Source organism: Dromaius novaehollandiae, chromosome 5 (genome assembly GCF_036370855.1).
Source record: "Dromaius novaehollandiae isolate bDroNov1 chromosome 5, bDroNov1.hap1, whole genome shotgun sequence".
NCBI classification, from domain to species: domain Eukaryota; kingdom Metazoa; phylum Chordata; class Aves; order Casuariiformes; family Dromaiidae; genus Dromaius; species Dromaius novaehollandiae.
The window spans coordinates 33,160,823-33,185,798 of NC_088102.1; the positions used below are offsets into that span (position 1 = coordinate 33,160,823).

Sequence of the window (24,976 nt, forward strand, 5' to 3'; positions counted from 1 at the left end):
TTTAAAGCAGTCTGCACCTTCTCTGAAAAATGTGCAGAAGTCTGCACTTTCAAAAAGTTGATAAGGGCTGCACTAGACAGATTCCCACTGACTTACAGTATGTTTGAATCAGACTCGGTGGCCTAAATCTGCAAGGCTGAAGCAATGATTGGCTCTTTCCCATTGAATTAATGAAGAATGAAGCATTAATTCAGCAAATTAGATGAACATATGCTTCATTTCAATCATGTGAGTTGTTCCATCACCATTACTTGAATGTAAAGACATGCTTGCACTTAAACCCTACATATCAATTCCATGGTATAAGTCTTAGAGAAATATAAGTCCAAGTCACTTACATTTTGCAGCTAGCATTAAAATAAGGAAGTGACTCAATGTCTTGTAAGCAATAAAAGGTCTGAAAGTTTGGTACTTTTTCATGATTCCAATGCTCTTCCCTCTGAAACAAACAGAAAATGAATAAACCCTAGCAGTAATTCATAATCTGCCACCACCTCCTTCTGGCTCAAAATGGTAACGAAATAAGCTGGATAGGCTAGTACTACTGTTGAGCTGTCTGTTTGAACCTTACTGTACTGAGGAATACTCTGTCTCAAACAGGCAGCATTATTGCTAATCTCTATGCTTTTTCTGGGGCTTTTGTCAGTGGCTGACACATGGATTCACGTTTTTACGGCAAACACTGAGGAGATGTGCCAAATCATTCCGGCCAATCTATCCTAACAGCAAGTTTTATGTGTGTCCCTTATGTGTTTACCCTCCCCAGACCTCCACCCCTCAGACTCCCAAATTCAGTAACTGATTTCAAGCAGGTAGAAATACAAAGCACTGGAATAATTAATTTTGGTTAAGTATGATAATTTCTTTAAGAACAAATATAAGACAACAAGGCATTTGCTAAACTCTAGTGAAAAATCAACTGAAGTTCCCAGTGGAACTTTGCGTTTTTACAGGTAATAACAATTCCCTAAAATCTCTCTGTTCTGAAAATGTATTTGCAATCTACTGGAATACGCATTTTTATACCCTAAGCCTTTAAAAAGCATTTTTAAGGATCTCTACTAAGAAATTTTGCTAATAGAATGATTGAAGAGATATGACTTTTCTTACCTATTGGCAAAAATCCTAATGTTACATTTGTATAATGTTTATACTTGTAAAAATCACTTTTGCAAGAGTAGCTTATTCATTTGGAAAACTAATAATAAATTATACTAGTAAAAACATATTTTTATTGGTGGTTAGCAGCAGGAGAATTTGCTAGTATAATTTTACTAGTGTATCTTTATCTTTGATGGTCTCAAGTAATACATTTTTTCACTGATCAAAATGACAATAGTAACTCAAATTTTGCTAGATCATTTAATATAAATCATGGCTAGCACAGAAAAATCAGTGCCTTTGTCTTCATTGTCTTCTTTCTGTTTTACCTTAGTCCTCTGTACAAAATATTTACTTCTTCCCTTTCCATTTGTTTTCCACCAAAATTTCTGATCTCTTCCACTAAAGTACCTCTTATGGTCAACTGGACTATAGTGTATCTCCAGGGTTCAAAAATCATGAATAAGGTCATGAAGGCTACCTTCAAAAGTATGACCTGTTTTCAATAGTTTTAATACCTGAAAACAAGTAGGACTGTATAAGCCCCTTTGAGAGCCTGGATGAACTGTAACAGAGATGCCTTTGCAACCATTTAGGGGGTGCTGCATGCTTTCAGTTCTTTCGGTTCACAGAAAGCAGTTTAATATTGCCAAGGATCAGGCTTGAGAATAGAATCAAAGTAATTTTGCTGTTAACATTTCTTTTTTCATGTTTCATCTATGCTAAAGTGCCAAAATTTCAAAGAAGTAAGACAGTGAGTGGTGGGCAGGCAAAACGAGGCATAACATAGTGATGCAATTAGAGCAATTATAATAACAGAGATTGAAAACAGGTATGCTGATTCCCTGAACAATATCCTATTCACCATACAGCACTGTAAGATGAATACATCCTGAAGCATTTGGAATGATAGTTGGCTGAATGCAGTTTGTAGAAGAGATGCTTCACAGATGTTCTTTTGTGAGACAGTGCTAAGAGGCACAAAATCAGTACCACTGTAAACTGACATAAGCTTTACAAAGTGATCCTGTTATTTCTCACATTCTATGTCTACAACATCATTTCATTCCAGTGGAATTACTCCTGGTTTGTACCAGTTCTAAGCACTGAATTATCTATTTCAGTATTTGAAAAGAAACAGAAAAGAAGAATACTGTTATTCAAAATCAACTGAAATCAAGTTTTCTATTCCTTTCATTCTAAGAAAAAAAAGGTCTTTAAATTACGGTACAGAAATGTCAAAATGGCAATGCCTTTTGGAAGTAATTCTCTGGCCTCTGGAATTTCATGGTTCATGCCTTGATTCACCCAGTCATTTCCCCGGAAGGGTTGAAATGCGATCTTGTCCTCGGGTTACCTTATTTTTTGCACTGGGATCTGGATAGGTTCTCAGGTAACCCAAAACATGAAGAACACAAGAATAGCTTAGAAAACTGATCTACAGCTTCAGGAATGAAGAACTGGGAATGGAGAATTCAATTCTGTATTCCTGAACAAAGCTCCCCCAAAATGTGGCAAATTTTGATGAATATTGTGGGAGTGAGAGGAAACAGATGATCCCTCTGCCCAAAGATCATAAATGGCCATTGCTTTCCAACATACACTCTCTCCTTCCATTTCTAAGCAGAGAGTTTTGGCTAATATATTCTCTTTGTGATAAATCTTATGGTCAAATTATTACTGTTTGTTAAGTTACCTTCCTCAGTTTACTGGCAAATAAAGCTACTACAGAGCAGTGGTCTACAATATGAAAGGGTCTGTGCTCTGTTTTGTGAAGAGTGCAATTATAATCACTTGGCTACTAGTTAGGCAATGCATACAATATGGATGCAAATAAAGGGAATATAAATATTGGAAAATAGATAATTAGGCCCATTGCATCAGCAGCAAATGTCTAAATGAAATAAGCATTTGGCTTTTTTTTCCAAATTGATCTTGATTTTCCTAAGATTAACACTGGTGTAATCTAGGAGAAATTCCACTGAAACTAAAAAATATTTACTGATGAACAATTTGTGCAATATTTAGACAAACAAACAAACAAAAATCACATAATTTAATCATAAATAATAATTTAACTGTTACTGTAGAAATAAGTTTCATAAACTTATGAAAGACAGAAGTTAAAGACTTGAAAGAGAAAATTATCTTTTGAGTTCATAACTAGCTTTAATTTTAGTAGAGCAAAAGCTTGCCAGGAATCACAGCTATCCTTTGGTAATGAAAAAATGCTGATAATTGCCTCATCATTTTGGATAAAACACAAATCTGTTTTCTTTAACCTAGACAGGATGTTTAAGAGGTATCATTTTTCATCTAACAATTATTGGGCTCTGACATATTTTCTATGCGGGAAAAAAATGAACTGTTCCTTCTATTACCCAGAACAGAAATATCCATCACTTGTACAAGAAACAGAAAGTTGAGTTTGTTTCCAAAGGTGTTCACTGACTCGCTAAAACCTTAAAAAGGCCCTAATACAACAGAAATATTAATTCTTTTCATTCACATCTACTGGTGCTCAGTGGACTTTATCAGATTAGTTGATGTTTACTAGAACTTCATCTCAGTTATTCTTTGGATTTCTATTCATTAAAATACATATTTATTTTTTAGTTATGCCTCTCCCTTATCTCTTTTTTTTCTAAGCACAGGTCTCATGTCTGTGGGAGAAATTAGTTTGAACACTACAATCCACACCTTCAACAGCCAAGTGTGTTTTTAGAAATAAGGTTGGCAAGTTGAACTTGTACTCCATACTATCACTGAACTCCTACTGAAGTTACAGAATATATTAGCTGATATAATATGCCGTAACTAAAAAAAAAGAGGAAAAGGAATCAATATCCTAAAATGGCTTGAACAACCATTGGTTAAATATGCTAGTCTAAAGCTGGCTGGAAAAGCAGACCTGAGCAAAAGACCAGAGATTGAGAAAAAAAAAAAAAAAAAGAAAGAAAATTCTGCTGATGCAGACTTTGTTATTCTTCCACTGGTCCTTTCTCCACAGAAATCATGAGAGTTGGAGCAAAGTTGTACTACAGGCCTCCAAAGCTATTTTCACTTGCACTTCAGATCATAAACAATACAGGAGGCTGATATAACCTGGGGCACTGTTCTAGGTTGCTTGTGCTTTGCTAAAAGCTATTTTATCCCCCCACCCCACCCCCCCGCGACCCCAGATAAAACACAACTTGCTTTAAACTACCTGTGACCTCTACCACTAGAGGGCTGCACTTTACGTGCCGTGCCTCCTAGACTTCGGTTTATCACTAATCCAAGCAGCGTTATTGGATTTTACAAACTTTACTTAATGAACCATATTCTGAAGCATATCTGTAATAATTAATTAATATTTAAAATATTTTTGAAATGTTTATTATATGCATATATTTGCTTAGTTAAATAGAACTCCTGTTAGGAAACATAGCTAGATTCTTCAAAGACAAAACCTATTAAAGAATCTACTTATACGTACCAGAAGAGTTAAAATGCGTGTGTTAGTGGGACTGGAAGATAACATATCAGGAAATTATTAAACAAAAAGCATTCTGTAGAGACAAGAGGAGGCGCTTATGAAACAGCTGTTTGTAAGGAAAGAGACTAACACAGGACAGACATCTGCTGCGAAACTGAAGAAATTAGGTTTCAGAATTACCCTTTTTCCCCTTTAGCTTATGGAAGATAGATACATAAACAGCATTTGCATTGCTTATCAAGTCAAAACCTTTTTTATTCTACACTTTAATATTCCTGTTGTTAAGATGAAGAAATACTTTTGTTTAAAGTATGCAATCAAGTAAATGTATTGCAGGCTAATTGGAGCTCCCAAAGGAAAGGCTTGCAGGTGCTGAATCCAACCAGATCTGCCACATAATTAAAATTGGTGCGGGGGGCACTGTAAAACACATGTGGTCTCAAAGTAGGAGAATTGTTTGATTCAACATTAGTACACATGAATGGGGCACATTCAGTGAGATAAAAGGGAGCAGTGTTATAATTTCCACAGTTCGACTGTGGAAATTGCCTAAGGATGGCTTTATTTCAACACTGTTGTTTTATTTTCGTCTTCACAATTTTTCAATGCGTCATTTGCTTAGTTTAGAAATAAAATGAGGCTTCTTAGGACTGATAGCCCTACAAACTGGACCTGGGATTTTCACATCATGCTCTTTCTGGCTCAAATACTAATTAAAATTCTTCAACTGGAACTTAGTAAGTAAAATGAAAGAGCCACAATATTCTCCAGCTTGCTGTACCATAATTGTGTCAGCAACTGCCAAGGTAACAGGAGCCTAAAATTTTATTTTAGTTGGTAAACTAAGCAATTATGAGTCAGAGTATCTGAGATACAAAGGCTATATGATGAGTAAGAAAGTTCCATTTTTATACAATCATTTTCCTGACAATATATGCTCTCAGATTGTTACTGAATCTGTTGCATCTATTTAATCTGACTGTGAGCAGACTTGATACTGCATTCCTAGGACACAATTCCCAAAGAAGCTATTGAAAGTTTTCTACATGCAATGCTGGACTGAGTTCTCGATTTGTGAATGCAGGAGCTTTGGATGTTTAAGTATCCACATTTTAATATCCCATAATGCATTACGTATCTGGCTAATAATTTATAAGCAGGCGTTATGTGCTGTATTATATATTATAAATGAAATTTGTATGTTAAGTACTAGAAATTGTTTGGGGCAGTATTAGTGGCTAGTGGTTGCTAAAATTAAGACCGAATCTCCTAGGGAGCTTAGAATGGAAACTGGAATTCATCCGCAAATAGCCAGGTTTTAAGCTTGCGTTGTAAGAGGAATCGAGTCAGCAGCCATTCTGCACACATGCAAATCAATACAAATTTAGTACCAAGCATGGTTTAATGCAATAAATGTGTGCTACTAAATTTTGTACAGAATTAATGCTCAAATACTTACTGCTACAGTTATGGTTATATCAGTTTGAGGTTTTTTTTAAATATAGTCAATTAAATAACAAAGAATTGAGTAAAAATGCTTTCATAGCATGTAGGCAACCCCCAAAGCCTCCCCCCTCCCCAGCACCTTATGATCCTTTTAAAGTTCAACCTAAATAATAGGAAATCTGCAAGTAAAGGTAACCTTCATTACAGTGAAACATCCTTGAATTGTCTACTAAATATTTACACAAGAAATTCCGCACTGGGTCAGACAGCTCCAGCTAGCCCAGTTGTCACAGTATAGAAATAATGTTTACTATTTTTTCTACGAGCCTGCAAGACGTAGCCCGGTGTGTCCAAGGCTCTCAGCGCAGACCAGCAGCACCGTCCCCGGCCGCCACACACGGTTGCTGGGAGGAAGGGCCCTATCCACAGCGACGGGGTCGCGCCGCGCCGAGGTGGTGCAGTCAACCTCAGCTAGGACATTTCCCCGCTCTCCCAGAGCCTCCTGTGGCAACGTTAGCCGTCCTCCCACGCCGCTGCGGGCCTATGAGGCGCGGTGTGTAACCCAGGTGACGCCGCATCACGGCGGGGACCCTCCCGGCGCGGAAGGCGGCCTCCCCAAACGCCCTCCCCGCCACTACCACCGCCGCCACCAGCCGCCACCCCCCGCCAGCCGCAGCAGAGGATAAGGCACCCCCTCCTCGCCCCCAACAGCTTTTCCGCCCGCGAGCCGCGATTGGCTACGCCCTTCAGTCCCAACCTCACTCTCTTTCGCCCCGATTGGCCGGGCCTCCCGCCTGTCTTCGGAGGAAGCCCCGCCTTTCTTTTTATGCCAGGCTTCCTCCCGCGGCCCCCCGCACTGGCCCCCCCTCCCACGCTCTAACCTCCCCTGCCTTCTGGGTTTCTGCGGTGTAGCCGAGGCTGGCGGCCCCCTTGCCGCCGGCCGGCCAGGCAGCTGCCCGTGCGTCCGGCGGAGGCGGCGGTGCTGGGGCGAGAGCGGAGGAGCGCGGCGCAGCCAGAGATCCCCCCCCTCTTCACCCTAGTGTACACAAGCCCGTGAGCGGGGGAGAGCATGAGGGACCGGGAGCAGCGGGCAGCCGAGCCGCGCCAGCGCCAGGCACAGCACTAGAGCGGGCAGGGACTGAAGGGGGCACAGAGGCAGCGCGAATCCTCTCCCACTCGCTCACTCGCCCACCATCTACATCCCTCGCTCCCTCCCTCTCTCCCCCCTCCCTCCTGTGTCTCACTCATTCTCTCTCCCCTCCTCTCTTCTCTCCCACTCACTCTCTCCCCTCCTCTCCTCTCCCACTCACTCTCCCCTCCTTTCCTCTCTTCTCCTCTCCCACTCACTCTGTCTTCTCCTCCTCCTGTCTCACTCTTTCACTCTTCCCCCTCCTCCTCTCTCCCCTCTCTCTCCCCTCTCTCGCCCCCCTCATTCCCCTGTCTCCCTTCTCATCTCCTCCTGACACTGCACTGCAGCTGCTCCTCCAGCCCAGTCCTGCCTGTTTCCCTCCCTCCTTTCCTTTCCCTCCCCCCGGGTGCCAGATAAACAAGGCGCGGAGCATCCTCGGCAATCCCGAGCTTAGCTCTACGTTTTCGAAAAGGACAAGAGAACGGGACGAGCCCCCTCCCCTCCTCCCCCTTCTTCCTCCTCCTCCTCCTCCTTCTCCTCCTCCTTCTTCCCCCCCTTCCCTCCCTGCCCCCCCACCACAGAAGGGAAGAGACAATTCTCCTCCGAGCAGCAGCAAACATGATGGCGGCAGCTCCCATCCAGCAGAACGGGACCCACACCGGGGTTCCCATAGACCTGGACCCGCCGGACTCCCGGAAAAGACCGCTGGAAGCCCCCCCTGAAGCCGGCAGCACCAAGAGGACCAACACGGGCGGTGGGTATATCCGCTGTCATCTGCCCCCCTCCCCCCGCCAAACCCACCCACCTCTTCTTCCCTACCTGCCTGCCTCCCCCTCTTCTCCCCAAACATTCCCATTTCTCTAATGTTATCATTCATCAAAATGGCGTCGGTTTTCAGCATCTACCAGTCTTTTTATTTAATATCCACGCTGGGGCTGCACAGCCTTGACCCCACAGAGACTAGGAAGGAGAACAAGGGGCTTCTGCAGCCCGAATATCTTCCTTGTCCATTTAACAATTGGCTAAAATAAATGGCAGCTGGAAGGAGATCGGTAAACGCACTTTCCTCCTTTCACATCCTCTGGGTCACAAGTTGCTTTTCAGTCTTGCCCTGTGTTTTCCTTTTCCTTGGCCTCACTTCTATTGTCAGCGTATATACGGCATTGATTTGTCTTGTCGGGGCTGAGGGGTGGCTGACGGAGGGGGGAGTTGTCTCTCTGGTGCGGTGACTTGTTAGTTAACATCCTGCTCTTCCTGGATGAGATGAGTTATAACGGGACCAGCATCTCCTCTAGTCGTTTGCACTGGAATCATCATAACAATGCTCCGAGGCAGAGGTGAATTTATTTGACCAATATGAAGAGCAGCGGTCTAACTATATATAGTACATTGTGCTGCCAGTTACATTAATGTGGATAGGCACTATTGTGGCACATAGGCAGCTTAAGGTGCTTATAGTCTTGAATAAGAAAAGTGAAGTGAACTGGGGTCTGTTCCTTTTGTTCAAAAAAGAAAAACTTTGTGAAATAGATTTCATGATAGAAGGGTTGATGTTAAAAAAAAAAAAAAATGGGACATTGCCTTAATTACTGGGGAGAACAGAAGTCTGGGAATCAACCTACCCTTATTGTCTTGCACTTTTTCGAGCCAGTTAGTGAAGGTTCTTAGACTTCAGCATAGCTGGATTTAGGACTGCGATGAGAGCACAGACAATTGTTCAGTTGTCGACTGAGACTGGGAATCCTTCCCCCCCCCCCCCCATTCGTTTTGCATATATATATATATATATATATATATATATGAGTGTATAGATATAAACACACACACATATATGTATATTTCCAGTTCTGATTGTGTGCTTTAATGCTAGTGGTGGGTAGAGGATTGGCATTGTCTATCTCTCACCTTTTAAGTGTATTTAAAATAAGTGACTTAGGCTTTTGATCAATTGGGAAAAATTCTTCTTAATGTCCTTTAATTAATGAGCTTAAAAGAGATCATTGTTGCTTAAGAAGTGCTAAAGGAATACATCAGGATTACTTAGGCAAGTGATTCCATCCGCACCATGTTGAGTTGTTTTCTTGGCAGTGGCTGAAATGCTTGGAATAAAACCCCACATTTTGGGTGGGTTATTTGGTAGCAGAGTAGTTGTTTTGCTCACTTAAGAAGAATGCAGGCAATAGCTAATTGCTATTCTCATGTGTTTGCTAATGACAAACAAATAGCCCATCAATATTTACAATTCATTCTTTCTTAGTTTTGGCATTTCTTTTGCTTTATTTTCAAGCAAGGTTGTAGTTGTCACTAGGCACGTTTTTGTGCAGGCTTTATTTTTTTTAAAGGGGTCTGTTCATTTTGGTGTGCTATGGTTACCATCAGAAGAATTGGAAGAATTCCACTTTCTGAAATATATAATTTAGATTTTGTTCTCATTCTTTTACAGAATTAAGGAATGTATGTGGATTCTCTAATTTCTAGAATAAACATGTACATAATTTAAAATTGCAAAGACATAGTCCAAACATGTCTTGCGAAATGACGCAACTGGTTAGATGTGGATGCATGAATTACTGGCAAGTTTAAAAATGTAACATTTCATTTATTTGTGGGTCTGGGGAGGAAAAATAAAAGTTTGTAAACCAACTTAATCATGCATATCTCAATTTTTCAGAGGATGGCCAATATTTTCTAAAGGTCCTCATACCTAGTTATGCTGCTGGATCTATAATTGGGAAGGGAGGACAGACAATTGTTCAGTTGCAGAAAGAGACTGGGGCCACCATCAAGCTGTCTAAATCCAAAGATTTTTACCCAGGTAGGTGCAAAAATTAGCCAATTCTTTATTTTTAAATCCCAAGGGAAATATGCACATGTCAGAGCGTTTCATGTATTGAAGAGTAAGCATCCAGTGCAGTTAGAAGCATTATTTAGCAGAAAAGTGTATTACGAAGTGTGAAAGTGAATATGAATATTCTGTCTTAGTTCCTGTATGGAATAGATTGGGAGCTAGTTAATCTAACAACTAAAATATGATTAAAGATGTTTACAATGTTTCTGCAAGAAAATATTTTCATTAACATTTTCTGATTGCTTCCTTTTTTTTTTTTTTTTGTTAAAAAAATGTAGTTTTATGGAACCAACTTGACAGCTGGTGTTAAAATAATTGTCCTTTTGAAGTTTCCAGACATTGTAATGACAATTAAGCTAGAATGAGTAAAAATGAGAGGCTGCTTTCTTAAAGAATGGGCCATTTACTTTAAATCCATTATGTACCTTCTTTCTGCTTCATTGCTTTGTTCACTGGCTCTAGAGTGAAGTAAAGAGGACAAGTGCTGCTCTTCAGATTTTCTTTATATTGTGTTTATCATGATGGTGAAAGAAAACTCTGTTATAAAAAGGAAATGCTTCAGATGAATAAAGAAATTAGTGTATTTTATAACAACTATATTTATGCAAAAGAAGCAAGTTTTTAATACTTGCATATAACAATAATATCTGATTTAACATTTCTCCATTATAAAATTTCTTGAAATCTTAAATAATGATATACAATATTTTAGCTTCTGTGACTGAGTAATCTTTTTTTCTTCCTAAAGATTAACAAATTAGCATTTTGTAATTGAACTTTGTTTTAGAGGGCTTTTTTAATTGATTCAAATTTATAACAGAGCTAACAATTTTTTGGTGTTTTGATTCTGATATTTTGAAGAATAGCTGATCATATGCAAGTGAGTTGACTGCATACTACTGAATCTTTTCTGTTGGAAAAAGCAGAGCTGCTTTGCATTTGTTCTAGTTTAGCAAGATGACTGAATTCTGTGAAATAGCGAACACAGTTGGTATGGATGTAAGCAGAACACTCGTATTTAGCTTTCCTGTTTTCTAATTTTCGTGTCAGGCATAGGTGGATAATTTTTTATTAAAAGAGAGGCTATATTCTATTTAAAATGGCAGTTTTCGATATGGAAATTTTAATGCACCTGTTGTACATCTCTTTCATGAAAGTGGTTTATAACACTTAAATGTTGCAGGTTAAAATGATGCGTGTAGTTTTTTTCTATTGAAAGATATAGCTTAAGAACCGATGCTTGTTGTCTTCTTGAGTTTGTTTTTTTTACTTTTCTTTCCCCTTCGAGAAAGTTAGAAAACATGGTCCTTTATTTTGAAAGGTATGTTAGGGTGGAAAAAAATCAATGTAAAATTGTGAAAACTCTTAGAAGAAATAAAAGCATTCAAAAGAGCTTGATTGCAGAATTAATAACATAATCTGAGAAAAGAGCCGTAATAGTAAATTAAATTCACTGTCAATAGAAGAAAATGAAATAGATTTTTTTGCATTATACATGAGGTGGTATCAGATGTGCAAGGATGTTACAGAAAATTGGTGTTTATGAAGGATATTCCAAATACCAAATTACATGCCTTTTCATTTAACTATAGTTTATTTACACTCAGTTGGAAAGGACACTCCAAAGATTAGATCTTTTGTTCGGGGCTCTAGCGTGGTTCTTCTGTTTTTTGATTAAATCAGAATTACATATTTTTTTGTGTAGCAAATTGTAAAGATACAGCAGTAGCAGCACAGGACCCTTTTGGAAAATAAAAATTAACAAGCTGGAATGAATCGAGTAAGAGTATTTGTGACATGAACAGATTCCCTTTTAAAATCAATAGTAGTAATAATATAAATAACTACGGCAGCAAGACTCATACAGTTTCACTGTAACAGGTGCAGATGAAGTTCCAGTTTGACTTTATGCAGTTTTGAATTTGCAACCTTATTGTGTCATTTAGAAAATTAATGATTTAAGAATGCTTGAATCATATCTGTTCCATGCTTTAGCAGGTAGCAAAATGACAAACGGATTCTAGTGTGACTAGCTCTTGTTAGCCTTTCTGTTTGCATTTGACCATGAGCCTGTGGAATTTTCTGAGGTCTTGGCATTCCCTAAGCTGATGAGTTTTGGGTTTCTTCCAGACTCTCATGCTCTTATAGCATTAGGGAATACAAACCTTGTGAAATAGCAAATATAAAGTTTTGGCTTATTTTTCTTATGAAGTTTCTAAAATAATTATTCCATTTTCAGAATAGAAATTACTTAGTCCATACTCTTTGTTTGTGGTTATAAATGGTTTTAATATACATTTTGTTATGGAGTATTGAGTATATGAGTGTATCTCATTGAAGTTTCTGTGAAACTTTTTTGTCATTCCAACAAGTTTTAGCATAGTCTGAGTAAGTTGCTGTTTGGAAAGAAGAAAGTTGATTGTAATGCAGCAGTCATGAGTAATTTCTGTGATCTAATAGTTTTCTGTGATATAGGGGTTCAATATATAGACAGATTTCCGTTGGAATTATTGTTTTTTGTGCATCAAAAGGTAACATAATTACTGAAGAATTATGTGGCAGCTCTAATTACAGGAAATTGAAGGAAAAAAGCATTGTTTTACACTGAACATTTTAGTTAACAAAGTAGGAAGCAATGCAGAAATATATTATTGTCGTATACTACAGTCTTATTTTTTCAGTATGCAATTCATTGTTTTCTTTTCAGGTTACCAGCTGACTTTTTCTAATTGTCTGGACTTCTGCTACTTGACTTTGGTTATTTTGCTTAGTCTATTCCGGATTCTTTTCTGTTCAGGCTTGTCCCTCTAGATGAATGGAACTGAAGTTAAACTGGCAAAATATGCCCTACATTTAAAATAATAAGAGCTGATCTTTTCTGCAGAGAAGTTTAGCATGTATATTGGAAAGCAAATTCTGGTCCAAAATTTAAATACAGACATAGCATGCTACTTTTAATATTAATGAAGTAAGCGTCGTAAGGAAAGTGGCCGTTCTGTGAAGCTCTTTTTTTTTATATGGTTTTATTTCAAATAATATAGTAAGAGTCAGTGGTTAACATATCTTTGTTGTATTAAGCTCTCATTGTCTTACTGTTTCTCCATTCTGAATTATAGTGAGCACTGGACTGAAAACTACTTCGGGTATATGTATTTTTTCCATTGCGAATGCTTTCCCGTGTGCGCTGTCTCTGTGTCTCTGTCCCTTTCACGCGCGCGCGCACACATGCACCCGCACGCCAAATTATGTTACATCGCATCATGTTGTTTATCTTGCAACAGGATCTTGCCTGGTCTGAACTTGGTGCTTGAGTGAATTTGAGCTTGGTCAGTGTTTTTCAATTTATTGGAATATGAAGTCATATGTGTACTTAAATTAGATCATATTAAGAACAGAGATTAATAAACACGTAATTAAATGGGGATAAGGTTTTACTGCTTTTAACAAAAGACTAGCAGTCTTGTTTTTATAATAGATTTCTAATCAGAAGTCATTTAAATGTTTGGAGAATGCAAAAGGGGGGAGTTTCCTCCCCTGCCCTGTACAGAGAGTGTATGAAGCATTGTGTGGCTGGGTTGTATTTTTACCAAGTGACTTGTATTTGAGATGTTTTTCTTGAGTTTGAATATCAGATCTTTTTCCAAAGCATTCATGAATTATGGAAGACCATCTACTTAATCTTCATGCAAGCGTCCCTTCGAAAAGTATCTTATTCTGACTCTTAAAAACCTTTCAAATACATTGATTGTATAATAACATAACTTTACAGGGATTTAAAATTAATAAATCCACTTTCTAGCTTCATTGCTCATATTAAACTTTGAAGGTAAGGTGAAGGTATAATATATCAAGCTTGGCTCACGGTTATTTTTCTTTTTATATCATAAAGGAACTGTCATATATTATTTTCTAACTCTTAAAAATAATCCAAAGTCTCATGGGAAGAGGAATAAGTTTTTTAAAAAATCAACACTTGACATAATGTTGAAGTGAAATACTACTTTTTGAATTGTAGAAGTGAAAATAACAGAGTTAGAAAAAATTAGCTCTCTGTTGTCATGGTTTCTTGAAGATGGTTTGTCATACATAAATGCATCTCACTCTTGATACTTTTGATTTTTTTTCTCAAGTGTTGCCAATAGCTAACTAAAGACTTCATACATGTAAAGCTAAGCTTTTCAGATTCTCTTGTAAACATTTACTTATAGGAATAACTTCAGGGATAATGGAACTGGGGAAATAACTACTTGTGTGAGTAGATTTCTGAGGTAGAATCTGCGTAAGTTTATAAAATAGCTGCAATTTTTGGTCTTTTTACTGGTTTAAAAAAAAAAAAAGAGAAACCCCAAGTGTTGATTGCCAGCTGTTCAGAGAGATAATTCTCAGTTGGACAGTTGTCAGTTGCCTAGTTACTGGAACAGAATAAAAAAAAAGTTAGCTTGTTAGCTAGCAGATCCTTAATACTTTACATTTAAAAGGAAGCTGCCACTGAATACGTACTGAGTATGATCTTGAGATTGTTACCCATCTAATTCATCTAGTGTACTGTTACTTAGCAACTTCTCATTTGGAAGGTTTAGAGCAATTTTAAACAAATTTCAGCAGAAGTTTTGCACTGATTTCTTTTACAGATAGGAACTTATTTATGTGAATGGCTGAGTAAACTTTTACCTAGTAAAAGGCTTTGATTTGCAAGAAAGTATTCTTTCTCTTGCATAAGAAAGACTTAAAACAACTTGTGCTATAGTGGGAATGGTTAGTTTGACTTTAATAACTGATACAGTCTAACTATATGTGTGCTTGTTCCACAAAATAAAGAATGAAATCAACATTGCTACAGTCATCACAAGGAAATGCTGTATTCTATCATTTTCAACTTCGTTCTTCTGATTTTCAGTGTAATCAGAGGAAAAAAAAGTGATGCTCAATAGATTAGAAGGCTTTTATGTAGATGAAGGCACTTCTAATGATAGTATTATTTATTTGTTTTTTGATAAAGTTGAGATCTCTGTAAGTGAATATTGATTGAGAATATCTGTTTTCTGGACTTAAGCATTCTGAAAATCTTTTTTTAAAGAAAAATTGCCTAAGTTTATATAAACTGACAAATTTAAATCAGTTTTCAGAGTTTAAAATTTCTATATAATAGTTTAGTGATATGTTGCAGAAACATTAAAGTTTTAATGGATGTTCTTCATAATATAGGTCTTGGATCTAATATTTTAGAAATATAATTAGGGAAAATCTGAATCTCTTAATTGTTTTTTCTCTTTTCCCTTGTGCAATAATAGATACATTCTCTCTCTCTCTCTCTCTCTCTCTCTTTTTTTTTAAATGGATATAACCTATAATATGATACCTTTTTCAAAGAATCTTAGTGATCTTGTTTCTTCATTAATTAATTGCATCAGCAAAGATACTGCTCTCTGTAGTTGACCACAGAGTTTAATTTAATCTGTGATCAGTAGTTGAAAGAAAACCTTTGCTTTAGTGAATTTGTCAGACTAGCTATTAGAAATAGAGCATAGTGGGGTTTGGGAGGAGGGTTTGTGCCTGATTACTCTCTCATTTCCATCTTTGGATACAACTGTAGCATAAAGTTAAGCAACATCTGTAGAGATCTGACTGACAAACATCTCTCTGGGATTCATCATTGCAGCTCGCAGCAGGTGCAGTCAGCATTGCAGTACATCTTAAAAAGAGGTTAGTTTGTTTTTAACATTTATCAGTAGACCAGTGGGAGTTAATGAGTTGGTAAAGAAGCGTGGTAGTTGTCAGTTGTCCAGTGCTGGAATGCTGCAGGTAATTGGGCTGGACTGGCAAGAGCCGTGGCAGTGTGCTTCTCACGTTGCACTGCAGCTGCTGTTGATCTTAATTAATCTGACCCTCAGAGGCTGCAGTGTCATGGTATAAAACACAATACATACCAGAAATGGAAAGGCTTGTTTTTTGAGTCTTATTGATGATCATGTTTCTAGGTAGGCCTTTTGATTTTGTGATTGGATTTGTTTGACGTTAGCATAAAATTCTTAATATACATTAATTTAAAACTGTAATATATTTTTGCTGTTTATCAAATATATCTGTGAAGTAATGAAGCTGATAAACATGATTTCTAAATGTCACTATTATAATGGACTTACCAAAAAATATTTGTGTTTATTCTGACAACAGATATAGTTGTCCGTAAATGAAAATGGCCCTATTGCCCAAGCAAATGCAATGGGAGGAGAGTAAATGAAATTAAATGCTTAATAGAAAATTACCTATACTTCAATTTCACTTTGAACAATGCTTTTACATTTGTATTTTGTATGAATTTTTAGTGTTCTATAATAAGCTCTGTAATGAGGTACGTTAGATGCTTGTGCTGGTCAGCTCAGTCTTGTGATTCTTTTAAAGATATGTAGTAACATGGAAATGGGTAAAAGTGGAGTTCATTTATTTGGCAGAATAAATGTGTGCTCTGTATGTGTGCGAGTCTGTTAATTTACTTAACTGTAGAGATAGTACTATCTTCTCCTTGCCTGCATGGCACAGCTTTAGGAAACTTATCAAGTTGCTTATGTTCTTCTTGATGTTCAGGGACATTCTGTCTTTCCATCCCCCAAAGGAAGCATCTAAACATAATTTAGCCTAGAGATCTTTTAAATGTTATATTACTATTTTGTAAGCTTCTATTCTATTCTATTTTTATATTGATTTCTGAGGTACCCACATTGCAAATTGTGATTATTCATAGCATTATAGGGGTTAATTACGTTTCTTGTATTTTCATTAAGAAAATAAATGGTTGTCAAGATACTTTTCTTTTTAACTTCCACTAATTTTTAACAGAAATATTAAATATTTCTAAAAGTTAATAAAATGTCAACTATCTAAATTTTCCCCCACATTAGCTTGTTTTTACTATATCATACTTGATATCAACTTGTTTTTTATATAACATATTTGATTATTCATTGTGATTGCATCTGATTGGCGATTACCTAATATTAAATGTTCTGGTCTTGTTAATTATATCCAAGCACTAAACTCCATTTGGAGGTACATAACTGGTCTGATTGAAATGCTAGTTTAAGACAATATTTGGAAGTAAGTATGTGGAAGTTGGGCAGCTCCCAACTGTACATGCTAACATGCGTTTTTAACTTTTGAATATGAATTTATTGCTCCTCACCTGAACTAGTTGTGTGCAGTATATCTGTGCATTGCTGCTCTTGACTTGACTTCTGAATTGCACTTGAGTTTATGTAAGGTTTAAGTATTCTGTGTAATTGGTGAACAAAATTAGGCCTCCTTCAGGAAAGGCCATGGAGTACGTACGTTGATGTATAAAGTAGCTGATATAAATACCTAGCTGTGTGACCAGATAATACTTGGAAGGACAGTGTCTGCTTGTTCGGTACCAGGTTTAAAGTTTTGTGTTGTTAATATGAATAATCTGAGGGTCCAGTGTTTTAGTTCCTTCTAAGTGAAGAAGGAATATAGTTGTCAGTTTATGTATATGAAAGTGATTATGTAAAACTAGGGTTTGTTAGATATAAGGAAGCCTAAATCTCAGACAAAATTTCATATTTGCCTGGTCTTGTAGGTTTTGATTGTGAAAAGACTAAACATCTGTTTTTCATCATTGATCTCTCACTGCATCCTGCAGGGCCTGTCATCTCAGCATTGACAGGATCAGATGAAAAATACAATCGATGTGTTGACATTTTTTTGAAAATCACTCAGGTAAGATTACTTGTTATACAGAACTACAGTGAAATTCATGGCTGCTGCTAATGTTTCACCAGTTGGAGCCTTTGCATTCTCAATCATTAATTAAATTAGATACTGAGGTTCTCTGCATGTTCCCTTGTTTCTATTTTAAAAGCACTTTTTTGTGCCTTGCTCAGTGCCATTTAACTCTCTTGTAATTTCCCACATAAAGAGCTTCACACATTTGTACTATTTTCCCCCACTTCATAGAGTGGCACCTGTTTGCTTGACTCAAGAACCATAGCACACACCTCCAAAGCTCTTGGAAGATTTGTATGTACATGTATTTTATTTTATTTTCAAATAGTGACTTCGGTTCTTTTGAAAGATTCTTTCTTTACAATATGGGGGAAAAATTCTCTCTGGAGAATCAGATTATCAGAGGCAGCAGCAATTTAACATCTTCCTAATGGGTTCTAAACTCTGCTCTTCAAACTGTAGGTGAGACAATGCAAATAGTTAACTGAATATAGCTATGGAGTCTTTATAACGTATGTTACTGAAAATATTTATATAAAATCATGCACTGGAAAAGTAGGAAATGATGTGTACATTCAGTTGGCTTCACTGAGCATCCAGAATGCATAGAGAATTAAACTCTATCAGGTCATGTAGTTACCAGGGAGTAGGGCAGTGAGTGGCTTGGAGGAAAGGGGGAGGAGAGAAGGCCAGTTGGGCTATATGCCGTATATCTAGTTGGGGCTTGGTCTAGCTGAGGTTTACATTTTGTCTCCATCTGTAATCTGACATTTCCTGAGTGTATCTAGAACAGTGTGTAGTAGTAGCAGCAATTCAGATGCTGCAGCGGTTACTGTTTTGGCAGTAGCACTGAGCTGGAATTATGGAATATTTATGTTTGGTTGTGAACTGGCCGTCTATCCTCAATTTTCCCGAGGAACACAAAAAAGAAAAGGGAAACAGGTGTTATTTGGCAGTTTATTGACCTGGATATGAAGAGAAATTCTGTGGAACGAAGAGGCTCTTCTGGCATTCTGTCTGTGCTGATTTTCAAAGGTTTGCAAAAAATGCTGCTACTGGATGCCTTAAAGCTTTATAAAAATAAGTTGCTGGTTTATTGTAATGAGAATTTGGATGAAGTACGTGTATGGGGTTTCTTTTCCATCTTGCATGTGTGTGTGCACACTTTGTATGTATGTCTTCTACTTACTGTATTAGGTGGACACTTGGCGACTGTCAATCTAAAATAAAAATTGGATTCCCACGAAACTCCTTATAATTGTATCAATTCCTAACTTCTGAGTCTCTTGCTGTGCAATGTAGTGCACTTTCATGTCTACTAGTTCTTGAATTACTCTTCTTCAACCAGTGTATAATTTCTAGCTTGGTAAAATGCTCAAAAAAAAGGAGAGATTTTCTTCAGGAATATAAATTTTTATTTAGGTTGGTAATAATGCCAAGTGCTCATCTAGTATTTGCACTGCTTTTAACAGTAATAAATTTCATAAGCTGCATTCTAGTTCTATATGTATCTACCGCTAGGACTAGCTGCTCTAGCATGTGCCAACGTGATTTATTTAATAGATAAAATACTTTTTTATGATGAATTGATTCCAAATAGTTGGAACAAAGATGGGACCAATTGTATGTGATAAGCAGACTCTTAGGATTTGGCAGGAAAGGGCCTTTAAAAAGGGAAGATACCTTGCATGGTGGGCAGCTATTCATTTTACTTGAGTTCATCATAAGTTCTTTTCCTAAATAACTTCTATTTAGAAGAAGAAAGCAAAGAGTTCCTCAGGTAGCCAGATTTTTATTCAGTTAGGGTGTTAAAAAGAGTATTTTTAAGTGTATGTAGAAATTAACATGTAATAACAGCCTCAGAGCACTAGACTTGTATATTTTTGTTGAGAGATTCAGTATAACGGGTGGCTATATTTGTCATCCCTTATGCTTCCTGTGCCTTAAAAAAATTCTATGCAGATTTTTTTTATAACCTTCTAATCCTGAGGAGACATACAGTATGTGGGATAGCAAGGTCAGCATTTTAATGGAAAAATATATGTATACCCAGTTTATTTTTGTTTTTAAAATAACTTGTTGATTAGTAACTAATTATTCTTGTTTCTATATTAGCATCCTTTCCTGTGAGTTAAATTCAGAATTTTGATAGTTCTTACTTTTAAAAACCTATGGTTTTTGATGTAGAGAAGTATTTCTAGTTCTGTTCTTCACACGTCGGTAGCATAGCACTTTCTGATTTGGAGGATGCCACAGGAAAGATGGGCACAAAATATAGTCAGTTTTAATTATAAAATAAGTCCTTTGAGATTTCTGTTTTCTTCAGCACACATGCACGTGCTTGAAATAAAAGTAATTCTTTAGTTGTTTATCTGTTTTTTGTCCTTATTGATGGAACAATTTGTTAATGTGCCTAGATGACTACTGTGCTTTCCTTGTTGGCTATCCCAGGAACTTGTAAGGTTTTATCTTGTGCAAAATTCTTTTTTGCAGATTTCCTTTGTAAATAACTACATGTTTATGAATTTTGGCAGCTTATAATGGCTGTCTGAAGATCATTGACTTTTTTATTATTTGTTTATGTATTTATCTTTAAAGGACTTGGCTTTTTACCAGAATGGCCAGCCCTCATTTGGGTGCCTTATTTCTCCCAGTGCAAACTTTTGAAAGTGATGACGATAATTTACTAAGGGTTGTGGTATTTTTATTGCTGGTCTTTCAGTTAAAATGTAATGACTTTTTGCCTAAAAATATGTATATGGTTAAACAGGCTCTTGAGGTTATGCAGGATTTCTTTTTTCTGTGGAATGTTGTTCTTGTGTAGGAGATGAGAACAGGTGTTTGTAATGCTTTCTGTAGTTGAGTGTGGCAGCGTCTTAACTTGGATCTTTTTTCCCTGTCAAAGATTCCATGAAGATGGAACTAAGGGTTCTGTAGGGTTTTAGGGTCTGAGGGGCAAGTAGGGTATTTTGTATATTGGTATATATTAGTAGCATCTTTTTTATGATGAGGTTTTCATATTGCATGCTTGGGAGGTGCAGATAAGCTGATAATTACTCTCTGATATTCAAGTCCATACATGTATTTAAGAGTGTCTCAGGAACTAATGGAAATTTCAAATTTGTAGTGCGCGAAGCACATCTAGAAAGCTGTGTAATTTTGGAATGCAAACTGAGGGAAAAAATTGCTATTAGTATATATCTACTGAATTGTAATACAGTTTATTGGCAGATCAAGAGAGAAAAATGGCATATTTTACCTGAGCTGGTCTCAATATGTAAAGGAACAGATCTAGGTGACAGGAACAGATCTAGGTGACAGCAGTAATGTGGGTTCAGATCAACAGGTATTCTGGAATGCACAATCTTTTCCCTCTAGAGGGAAAGACCAAGATACTTTTCGATGCTGGAATAGACTTTGTCTCTCCACACTGAAGCTTCACTCATTTTTAAAGTTTCACTCAGCTTTAAACAGGTTCTATTATGTTAATCCCCTTTAGAGTGTAGCAGTTTTCACATAGCATTTAAATGTTTCATTCTGGGGGGGGTTATAATTTCCCCGTTTTCCTTTTCTGTTCCTTAGAAGAAAGAGATAGTTTTTCTTTTTGGATGGGATAAAAAAGTAATCAACTTTGGTGTAGATCCTCTGGGTAGAAATAACTTGCTGGTGTCATCTACTTCAGGCTATGGGATATGCTCTACAGTTGCCCCTTCTACAGTGGAAACTGAGGAATCTGGCTGGACAGACTGTTTTAGAAATGCTGAATATTCTCAGAAGGATATATTTTGTCAGAAAATTATTTTGTGTATGTCGCTGTATTTGTGAGAAAGGATCTGATTCAGTCTGATCAAATATTTCAATTTTTAATATTAAAGTTATTTTTTAAGAATTTCCAGTTTTTGTCTAAGAACCTTTAAACTTTGAATCTTAAAGTTGTAGTTCAGCATGTTCTAAACACTGGAAAATCTACAGTTTGTTTCTTGAGCAGTTTACTTTTTTTTTTAACATCATCTTTATATTTGTCATTCAAAATGGAAATTTTGACAGTAAAATGTATCCATCCCTCTCAGTCCAATGAACGCAGATTGTGTGGTAAGTAGAACTTCTCAAGGGTGAAGTCTTTCTGGAACTAATCAAAAATCTGAAACTTTGCTTCCTGCTGTGCTGCTTGTGATCAAATACTCCACCAAAGTTAAGCATTTCCTAAATTTGTCCAGACTCTTTATTCGTATAGGGTAGGACTGCAAGATACTGTTCTTGCGCCTTTCCACTGCTGCCTTTCTATGGCTTTCAGCAAAAAGGAATTCAAGTTCCATTTCTTGTGCCTTACAAGGATAAGGGCAAAGTGAGAATTTTTCTTGTTTGCCACTGCCTTCCAGGAAAGTGAGCGAAGACTAAAATTACCAGCAGTTTCTGTATGCAAACATTAAATTCAGGTAAGTACTGAACTTACACAAATTGAAATATGCATCCAATCTATATAGCCCCAATTTGGTGCATTTTTCATATAGGGAGAGACAAATGGCAGTGCGTATTTAAAAAAAAATCCTACAAGAGGTTCCTTAGAAAAGTTCGAGATAGTTTAGATCTTTGGTGAAACACTTGTTGCTTTTTAAGCACTTTCTTTTGTCTAGCAGACTTTTTTTTTTTTTTTTTTTTTTTTTTTTTTCCCTGATGCTCATCTATGGAAGTGTACGTTGCTGCTGCCTTTTTCTGCTTGAGGAAAGATATGTTCTCACCACTTTCTAGGCTTACTTTCAGTTAACATTGTTTGTATCTCAGATGAATAGAACTGTTTGAGCATGCATTTGGGAATATCTTTCTTCCTGTATTCAATTTTAATATTGTCAAGTAAACAATGAATAAAAGAATAACTTTTGTGTCTAGGTGAGGATCATGTAGGATACCTTCAGTATTTTTCCAGTAATATTCAGATGTTTATCAAAAACAGGTTTATAGTACAGGTTATTGGTATGAACTTGCCAAATGTGTGTTCTGTCTTTCATAGGATAAGAGTTTTATACCCTCTCTTTTCCTTCAGTGTCTCTTTGCAATAAGAATTACATTGTTCTTTTAAAACTTACTTTCAATTTTTAATGCAGAAATGTGACCCTTTACTAGTGCCAAAAGAAGGACAAATCATAAAAATGCACTGTATATAACTAATACTGTTTTTGTAACTGTCTTTACTGGTGTTCTTTGGCTTTGCTTAAAGCATGTGGCTGGGTTTTCTGATCCTAAAAGGATAATTATGCATCTTTTTATATGATAAGTTGACTTTTTAATATTTTTGTTCAATCATTTAAGTAATTCTGTGTAGAAAAATATTGGTTTTATGTTAATGTATGCTACTCTTGCCAAAAAATCTATTTTAAAAGAGAAGCCTTAAATCTATGCGAGATTCAGTTACAAATCATCTTCAAAATAAACATTTTATAAGATCTGTTTCAGTTTGTAAGTAACTGCTTTTGTTAGAAGCATTACTTTTTTTTTTTTTTTTTTTTTTGGTTGCAACGTATTACTTTCATTGTTAGTTTTGACAGCCAGAAATCAGAATTCCCAAAGAAATATGAATTTGGCTGAATAGTCTGAAATATATAAACAACTGTTGGGAGGGAGTTTATTCTTAAGTTTCTAATCTGAAATGTTAAAAGGTACAGGTAAACTTTTTAAAAATAAAATTTAAGGAAATATTGGCTTTTAACTTTTGAATTAACCAAAACAGGACTACTATTTTTAGTTATAATTAAATAGAATGTTTTGACTTAATTTTTAAACTGTTTGGACTTTTTATCAGAGAGGAGACTGAAGTATCATGAAGTATAGAGGAAAAAAAAGGAATATATATACCATTCTGTTTTTCAGTGAGGAAAAAAGTTGGAATATTTTGGGTTTACCATCCTCTGGATAATCCAGTTGCTTAAACAAGACTGTTCCATTACAAAGTTTTCTGCCTTCACTTGCTTTAATTTATCTATTGAAAATACAGTTTAAAAAAAAGTTTCAGGTTTAGTGTTCAGAATCGAACACCTTTCAATTAATTGATTCAATAAAAAAATTGAACAGATTCAATAAAGAAATTGAACATTAATTTTGCACATGTTTGGCTTTGAGCTCAGTAGTAACCTTCTGTAAAGTCGACTGCAGATGCAAGGACTTATGGTCATTTCAAAACAAACAGGAAAGAAAGCACCTGGCGGTGCTTCTTAAATTCTCGCATGTTCTTATTTTACTTATGCTCTAATATGTGCTTCTAGAATAAGACAATGATATTGTCTGCTTTCTGCTGAAATCAATAATCAAAAAAACTCTCACAGTTCATGAGGACTGAGGGAGACCTGGTCAAAAACACAGTTGTTGACTGATTGGGTTATATTTACCTTTATTTCGTATTCCTGAACAAAACTGAACTATTTGGAATGGTTGCGAAATAGCTTTTTGATTACTGAGATGTTTCCATAAACATCTTGATTTCACTGTATAAAAATACATGGTACTGTACAAGTTGCAAAAGGAGAGATTAAGACTATGTAACATTCCATGCTAATTAGGTGTGAGATCTTTGCTTATTTACACAAAGAAACATTAAAAAGAAAAAATCCCTCTGAACAGCTGAAGTGACACTGAGCACCAGCTGGGGAGTCTGAAATCAAATATTCAGTGCATGATTTGTATTGAACTGCAATTAGAATGTATGATTCTGCAATAGCGATTGTGTTGAATGAGGTCAAATTGCACATGAAGAATGAACACAAGCGAAGTCTGTCTTCACTGCAACTGATGTCTGCACAAGTGCTACTTCACCATACTTTTTTAAATCGCAAATGCAAAACTGGAGGAATGACTAGGTTCATTGTTTTATTTGTCCATCCTCAGTTAAGACTTAATATGTTAATAGGCAAATTAAAGACTTGAAGGGAAAACTAAAAATTGAAAATACTAACTTTGAAAAAGTTATTCTTAGTATTAGAAGTCAATTTGATTCTAAACTTGTTTTTACTAATTAGAAAACCGCAAAGCATTATTAAATAAGGAAAGACTTGTTCTGATACTATTTTTTAGTTTTTCTTATTCGGGTCTGTTTTTGGTTTTTTTGCCCCTTAGCAGTTTTAAGTTTACAACATGTTAAAAATACAGTATTGACCTACTGATATTATAAAAGATAGCTTTTTCTGCCTAAATTGTTTCTCAGTCTTATCATGTTTTCAGATAAAACGATGCATTTTGACACATT

The 24,976-nt window shown here is 36.4% G+C and overlaps 1 protein-coding gene and 1 long non-coding RNA gene across 5 annotated transcripts in view; one reads left to right on the forward strand and one right to left on the reverse strand.

Moving 5' to 3' along the window:
- LOC112983269 (uncharacterized) overlaps window positions 1–6,559 on the reverse strand; it is a 34,120-nt gene extending 27,561 nt beyond the window's left edge. For all 3 annotated transcript variants that reach the window (XR_010389374.1, XR_010389375.1, XR_010389372.1), the window contains exon 1: window positions 6,353–6,559. This is a non-coding gene — a long non-coding RNA (uncharacterized LOC112983269). The remainder of the gene's footprint in view (window positions 1–6,352) is intronic.
- A 325-nt stretch (window positions 6,560–6,884) lies between these two features.
- Window positions 6,885–24,976, forward strand: part of NOVA1 (NOVA alternative splicing regulator 1) — a 153,406-nt gene continuing 135,314 nt past the window's right edge. For both annotated transcript variants that reach the window (XM_026100256.2, XM_026100257.2), the window contains exons 1-2: window positions 6,885–7,908; window positions 9,826–9,969. In XM_026100256.2, coding sequence (XP_025956041.1) covers window positions 7,773–7,908; window positions 9,826–9,969 — 280 coding nt within the window. In that variant the 5' untranslated portion in view covers window positions 6,885–7,772. The remainder of the gene's footprint in view (window positions 7,909–9,825; window positions 9,970–24,976) is intronic.